This window comes from Citrus clementina, unplaced genomic scaffold (genome assembly GCF_000493195.1).
Source record: "Citrus clementina cultivar Clemenules unplaced genomic scaffold, Citrus_clementina_v1.0 scaffold_8, whole genome shotgun sequence".
Lineage (NCBI taxonomy): Eukaryota > Viridiplantae > Streptophyta > Magnoliopsida > Sapindales > Rutaceae > Citrus > Citrus x clementina.
The window spans coordinates 22,406,644-22,414,711 of record NW_006262022.1 but is presented as its reverse complement, the minus strand read 5'-3'; the positions used below and the strand labels follow the sequence as shown (position 1 = coordinate 22,414,711).

At 33.7% G+C, this 8,068-nt stretch overlaps 1 protein-coding gene across 1 annotated transcript; it reads left to right on the top strand.

Annotated features, from left to right (window-relative positions):
- Positions 1-1,531: 1,531 nt before the first annotated feature.
- LOC18033829 (ATP synthase subunit d, mitochondrial) lies at positions 1,532-2,678 on the top strand. Its single transcript, XM_024179927.1, has 3 exons — positions 1,532-1,690; positions 1,837-1,918; positions 2,584-2,678. The coding sequence occupies exons 1-3, from the start codon at positions 1,589-1,591 to the stop codon at positions 2,676-2,678; spliced, it is 279 nt and encodes a 92-aa protein (XP_024035695.1). The 5' UTR covers positions 1,532-1,588.
- Positions 2,679-8,068: the final 5,390 nt, after the last annotated feature.

Below are 8,068 nucleotides of genomic sequence, written 5' to 3'. Positions count from 1 at the left end.
TTGTACAAATAAAACCTTAAAGATTGTTAATAAAAAATAAGAATATGGAGGCAAAGAACAAAGAATAATTTCTTAGGATTTGAGACGTGTTTGCACACTTTCCTTTAAGGTTTTATTTGCCCTCTCCAATCTTGGTTTGCTATAGAGTATTAATGGCAAATTACCCCCAAGATATATCAAATCCTGAATACAATCTCTAGCAAATAAGATTGTATTTCCAGAACATATATGAAACCTACAAAATCTTATTATCATTTCCAAAATATGTATATTTCTTTTATGAAGAAGATGTTAATTCAAAAGAATGCAACCATTCGAAATGGTACTTCTTCAAAAAACTCTTTTGGTTTGAATTTGCAACGATTAACACTTGAAATTTTCAAGCTTGTCAACCGTTTCTAGTTGACGCATTTCTGGAAATAAACGGTTAACCGTTTTCTCAATAAACGGTGAGCCGTTTTATTCCAGAATGTCAAATACGTTGCTCTCTGTACATAAACGGTTAACCGTTTTCTCAATAACCGGTGAGCCGTTTTCTCAAGACCATAAAACATGCTCTCTGGAGTTAAACGGTTAGCCGTTTTCTCCATAAACGACAAACCGTTTTTGTCCAGAATATCAAACCAAAGATTAAAAATGTTACAATCTCTCTTACAAATAGCACATTAATCTTGAAAGCGCTCTTTAGAGGGGGTTCCCACTTCTGCTGCTGAACTTTTCTGGCATTGTGGATATGAGTAGCTCCAGCTTTCCTAGCTCTCTGAAAAGCTTGTACCACTTATTCTGCTTTAGCTGCTGAAAGCCTTGGATCAATCTTCTTGCCTTTGAAAATAAACTTATTTCTTGCATACCACGCAACCCAGCAAAATGAAATCATTAGCTTAATATCAGACCTTCTCAGATTGGAAGACAAGTCTTGAATGGTGCTGACTGCTGAGAATGTCTTGGCTTGAGGCATTTTGGTGATTAAAAGGGAAAGGGGCATGCATCCAAATTTTCTTTGTTGCTTTGCACTCTAACAGGGCATGGTTAATTGTTTCCACAGTCCTGCAGCATCTCTGACAGATTGGATCTTGTAGGCACTTTCTTTTCCACAAATTTTCACCAGTTGGCAGAAGATTCTTCGTTGCCCTCCATAAGAAAATCTTGATTTTTTTCAGGTAAATTAAGAGACCAAAGAGCATTCCATCGATTAGAACTGCAGACTGAGCTGCTGGGCTCATTTGGGAGTTTGATTTTGAGCGCCACCTGATAGCCACTTTTCAATGTGTATTTACCTCTTTTATCAAAATGCCACAGCAAAACATCCTCATCGATTTAAGAGTTATATTAATTTAAATGGAATATGTTCCTTTAAGTTGATTTTTTTAACATCATAATAGGTTAGAATTGAATTTTCATATTTGTTCAAATCTTTCTCATTGGGGGAAAAAAAATAATAATGTCACCTTCGTTTCGAAAATCTGAATCTTCAACAGTTCAACTCGGTGAAGCAGTAGAGATAGAGGAGTGACAGAAGAGGCGCGGAGCAAGGAAGAAGGTGGCTGGCGTGGCATTTAAGGCATCGAGAAGCATCAATTGGGATGGAATGGCGAAGATGCTTGTCTCCGACGAGGCTCGCAAGGAGTTCCCCACTCTCCGCCGCGCCTTTGACGAAGTCAACTCCACTCTTCAAACCAAATTCAGCTGGGTCTGTTTCTTAAAGATTACTCTTTTACGGATATATAATCTCAATCAGTTTGATATTTGCATCTTATAATTGTTTTTTAATTTTTTTAATTTTTGATTGATTGATTTAATTTAATTTTTTAATGATTAGTTTTTTAATATATGCAGGAACCCGAACCAATAGATTGGGAATATTACAGAAAGGGAATAGGCTTGCGCTTAGTTGATATGTACAAGGAAGCTTATGACAGTATGGTCTCATAACATTTCATTACCATTTGGTATCTATCAGCATTGATGATTTTGGTTTATGAATTAACATGCTTATTGCTTTTATTTTTATCTTTAATTTGATACTTCTTGTGGTTGGTTAATGGTTAATCATAAACTTTGGTGAGTTAGTGACTTCAGATTGAAACTGAGCCAGTTATAGTTTAACTCGCTTTGATTTGGCTCCTTTATTTTTTTTATGGATATGTCATAGTGTGAAGCGGTAGTTGAATAAAATTGAGAATACAGAAAGTATTGGGGGAAGCAATCTTGTCTTACATGACACATTAATAAACTCCATAAAAGAATGAGTGATGGGGAAGAAGGATGGTTGCTAATTCTTAATTTGATTTCAGTTATGAAGTCAACTTACTTGAACTTGATTGCATTCCTTGTTCTAATAGTACCCAACTTTATACTCTCTCGTCATATTCACTAGCAGTGTGCTAATTGAAAAACAGAGCCGTAATAGCTGAAAATGGGTGATCATTACTGAAAATCTGATAAATTTTCATGTTCATGAAAGTACTGGTTATTTTTAGAGGGTTTTAGTGTTTCAATATTGAGTGCATTCCTGGGTTCTGATATCTTGTTGGTAGCTTGCTTTGCATTGCCGTGTTTGAGCATCTTTTTGTTGCTTTTCAGGCATTAAGGTCCCCCAGTCTGTAGACAATGTTACTTCTCAGTACAAACCTACGTTTGATTCACTAGTGAGAACCAAAATTAGTTCTTGGTTTTAGTTATTTGCTATCTTCTTGTTATTTCTTCCTTGTGGTCTCTCCTTGGCACTTCTACAAGGCTAAATGGTTTTTCAATTACTTGCTGATATTCTCTGCTAATTTATTTGATAATGAGAGACACGTGTGCATGTCCTAATAGGTACTTGTATCGTTACAATTTTCAGAATAACAGCTTCTTTTGTACCTTTAGGCTGTATTAGGTAGTGTAGTGTCAGAGCTGCTCTGAAATGGAAGATTGAACTATGAAGTAGAAGTTTATAATGTTTGGTAAAGGGTAATTTTTAAAAACCTCCCCTGAGGTTTGGGCTTGTTGCAAGTAGATGGCGAGAATTGATTTATTTGTAAAAAACCCCCTACCGTCAGTTAAGTTTAACATTGACCGTTAGTTGACCGTGCAAAGACAATATTACCCTTAACAATAGTTTATAAACGAAAATAACTAAAAAAAAAACCAAAATTATTGGTGCAAAAAGCACAACCCTATTTTTTGACAATTTTATCCTTGTCAATTCTAAAAATTTACAATATCATAGGTAAAGATTATGAATATTTCATTTTTAAATTTTTAATTTTATCTTTCTTGTAGGAATTTTAAGGAAATATCAATAATTTAAAGAGGATTTTTTAATTTTTTAATTTTAATTTTTTATAAGAACTTTAAGAAAATATCAATAATTTAAAAAGTGTAAAATAGCTAATAATTTTAGTTTTTTTTTAGTTATTTTCGTTTATAAACTATTGTTAAGGGTAATATTGTCTTTGCACGGTCAACTAACGGTCAATGTTAAACTTAACTGACGGTAGGGGGTTTTTTACAAATAAATCAATTCTCGCCATCTACTTGCAACAAGCCCAAACCTCAGGGGAGGTTTTTAAAAATTACCTGTTTGGTAAATATGACAAATAATAATTTTAATAAAAATAATAAAGATATTAAAATTTCTTTCATCAATAACTTATGGTAAAATCACATTAACTTCTTCTGAGTAATAGCTACGAGTGTTAAACAAGCACCTTAGAAGCTAGAATTATCAAACGGCTTAGCGCCTTAGCTTAAAGGACCCTCAGTATTAGTGCAAAAAAAAAAAAAAAAAAAAAATTCTGCAAAAGAATGTTAGTTTGAAAATAAGAACTTTGTAACCTCTTTCTATAAGAGCTGAATGTCTTGAACTGTTAAAAATAATAGCAATAGTAGATGGAGACTTGAAATACGTATCAAATATGCTTTCTTTAAAGTTTTAATTGTCCCCTCTCGATAGAGATTGCATATGGGTTTACCGACAAGTCGCTTCCAAGATATGACAAGTCTTTGATGTGAATCTGCACCAAGCAAAAGTGAAGAATTCACTAAGAAAATATGAACACTTTATATTTAACAAATTTTTCTGGTGTTGTAAGAAATTGATAAGGACAAAATTTTTAAGGAATTAAATTAGTTTTTGACAGCCATCTCCCTTATTCTTATATAGAGTTTTAAACACTGATACATCACCAAATATTGTAAATTTTTCATAAGTGATTCGTCGTAACTTTTCACAATCAGATTTTTATTCTAATTTGACCAAAACCCACCATGATCTACAATTAGTGGAGTTGAAAGAGATCGCTGAAGTTCAAGAAATGAAAGTGAGATAAAATTACTTGTGTCGCTTCTTGTTTCTTCCCATTGTTTAATTCTTATATGGTTGCTTACTAAATTAACAGAAAAAGATCAGCACAATGACTACTGATGAATACTTTGAGAAGCATCCAGAGCTAAGGAAAGAAGTTTGATGATGAAATCCGGAATGATTATTGGGGATATTAATTCAGTCATGTGCATTCAGTTATCGGGAACATCTTCTTTCATGCAGACTCTCGAGTTCATCCCAACCATCATGCTGTTTTGGTGCATCATAAATAAGAATAAGCAAATTGTTTTACTCCAATTTGTTTGATTTGATTATCATGATATATTACATGATATTTGGACATTACTCCCCATAAAGAAAATCATCGTGATTGTGAAACAAACATTGATTCTTAGAGATTATGATTTGTTTCCATGGGGATTATTAGTGCTCTTCTCAGACTAGTGTTCTTTGGATGCTTGTTTGTTTAAGGGATTCATGTGCAATAAGATTTATGAAGAGTAATTGTGATAATATGCTCCTAGATCTTGATTGGAAGGCCGGCGGTGGAGGGACAAAGAAATGCGGAAAACTTCGTGTCTGAAAAAGGAAAGTGAAGACTGAATAAAACATCTAGGCAGCTGCAAGTTACCTCTATTGGCTTTGGCCCATGGGCTATGATTGATGAAGAGCCTGTATGGTATTGAATGATCATTAACTATGCTCTTGTCACTTTCATCACTAATCGGCAGCAACAGCAAGCAAGCAGACACTGGTCATTAAAGCAATTGCCGATCACAAAAAAAAAAAAAAAAAAAAAAAAAGAAAGAAAAGTACAGGAAATCGCCTTAGGCCGATTTGGGGATTTGCTTGAATGTTTTTTTTTTCCATTGATATACTAATATATTACCGTAAGAGTTTTACTAATATTTACAATAAAAATCTCGAGATTTTCTTCAATAATTTTATTATGTCATAATTTAAAGTTTTACCCTCAATACTAAAGGAATATCTAATCTAACCCCAAGTGACGAGAAGACAAACATACTCTTAACTTTTATTGGAAGGGGAATGGAGTCCTAACAACTTAAGGTTCCTTGAGTGCATGGGTTGTGAAAGGGCTCGCGGGTTTGCTTAAATGTTTGAAAGTCCACGGTAAACGTATTTATTGGTTGCTGTGCTCATTCTTGTAGAGAGAGACTCTACTCTCTTGACCCATGGCCATGTGGCTTGAAGTCAACCATTAGGGGTGGGCGCGGTTCGGTTCGGTTCGAAATTAAGTAGAACCGATTTAAATCGGTTATTTTATAAAAAGAACTGAACTCAAACGGTTTTTTTCGAATCGGTTCGGTTCAGTTTGGTTTTTTCGGTTCTGGGCTTATTAGGCCTATTTTGAATTTTTAAATTTTTAGCCCATTGGGCCTCATGAATGTAATAATTTTTTTCAACAATTAATTTATCCTAATTTTATTACAAATATTAACAATAAATACAAAGTATTCAAAACACATTTTATCACTAATATCTTACTAACTATTAATAAGATACTCCCAAAATATGAAATATTAAAATTTCAAAATACATAACCAAACTCCAATACTTCATCTATATAAACATAATCATAATGTTATAAAGAGAAATAACACATGTTTGATTTGAATAAAATCAAAAAATAATTTGGTTTTTCGGTTCAGCTAAGTGAACCGAATATCGAACCGATATTTCGATTTTTTTTACAAACGGTATATTCGGTTTTTTTAAAAAATAAAAACCGAACCGAATGAAAAAAAACGTTCAGTTCGGTTTTTTTAACACTACGATTTTTTTGCCCACCCCTACCAACCATGCAACTTTTAGTTGTGAATCTTCCTACCTCTAGCAAGAGCATCAATTATGTTGACTGACACCATTACAATCACCCGGACCGTTTCCGTGCCTAAAGCTAATTTTCCTGTGCACTCTCTCCCCTGTAGTGTTTAAAAAATTATCTACGGAAATTTAAAAAAGTAGCATAAAATTAGTGTTGATTTAAAAAATTAGCCCATTTATTTATGTAACGTTGGTAGTTGAAATTGGGCATTACATATAGAATGTCTCAAAGTAATATGTGGCATTAATCAAATATTCGACATGTATATCTATTAATTGGTCATGATATGTCGCATTAATCAAATATTCGACATACATATCTATCAGTTGGGCACGAATTAAGTATTTAAATGTTGATTGCCCATCATTCACTCATGGATTGGACACTTAATATATTGATGGCTTGATGCTTGTTGATAATTGATAGCATGTCTAACGTGATAGATTTACTTGGCGATATTCATTAAAAAAGTGTACATGTTTTACTATTAACAGACAAATGGACTACTTTCATAAATTGGCAATAATGTGAGGCATTTCCATAACGTTTGAATAATCTGTGTAATAATATACTATTTAAGAATTAGGATGGAAATATTATTTTATTCATCTCTCGTGCGTGAATCATTTAATATGGTGTGCTGAGAACCAACATTTTGATTGATCAAAAGTACAAAGCACTGCCCCCGCAATCTGGTAGATCTCCTTATCTTTACTGTATCCAGTTACGTGGCATTCTCTCGTTTAAATTGATCTTCAAAATTTCAAAGAATAATTAAGCTGTTGGTGACTTACTTAAGAAGGAAAGAAAAAGTAAATAACGCTGTGGGTGATTGTTTCTTGTTCTTTATTGATTCATCAACGTGGCATGACAAGACCTCTGATTTTAAGGTCCATGAAAAACATCATGTTTTTTTTTCACTGCAAAAGCCTCACGACACTGTCAGCTCTTAGCTTCAAACTAGAAAATCTGGAGCAGTGAATTGGCAAAGCAGAAGCAGCAGCGGCAGGAGTATGTCGCTGACAGTTGGCGCCAGACGCGCAGTTGACGTAATAGAATAATAACATTAGGCTCCCTATTTTCTATTTTTTCTCAAATAAAGACATAACTTATTCATCCATACGAAATAGGTCCCTAAAGTAAAAATCCTATCGAATGACTTCCAAAGCATTGGTTAAACTTTCATTACTTCAGTCCCAGACTCAATGGCAAGGAGTTTTCGGTCTTTCAATAGGGATTATTGGATTAAGGACATATTTGATATATTGATGCATTCATGTCCTCATCTGAGAAAAATAAAGATTTGAGGATCCGGATGTATTATTCTCACAGTCACTGAACTTTACCCAACACCAAAACAACCGCCATGGGCCACGGCAAAGCCAAGCTGTCTTTTCGGCTTTTGGCAGTCTTGATGATAATTCCACGTGGGGTAACATCAGCTGTCCGTCACATTCACCATCCCCACTCACTACCGGTTCCCACATCATCACTCCACCAACCTTTTATCTCGCATCATCACCACAAAAAAATCCTCTCCTTTTTCAATGGAAATTAACAAAATTTAAGAAAAGTTTATGTCTTTAAAATGACTTTAAAAAATGATCCCAAGCTAAATATACCCCCTGTACAAGAATTTTCTTTTCCATAAAGCAAATGCATTTATTATCAAAAAATGGTAAAAATTTGGTGACGCAGATGTCTCCATCTTGGTCTTAAAAAGGCATCATTTTTTTCTAACAAAACCTTTTTGAGCTCTTTCACTTGCCAATCTTTCTTGTTTTCTGGTACGCATTTTTTAAAAATTTCTTACCTTTGCTTTATAGTCAAGTCAAGTCGCTCAAAAACAATAATAAAAAAATTGTTTCTTTCAAGAAAATTCATCTACCTTACCTTTTTTTTTTTTTTTT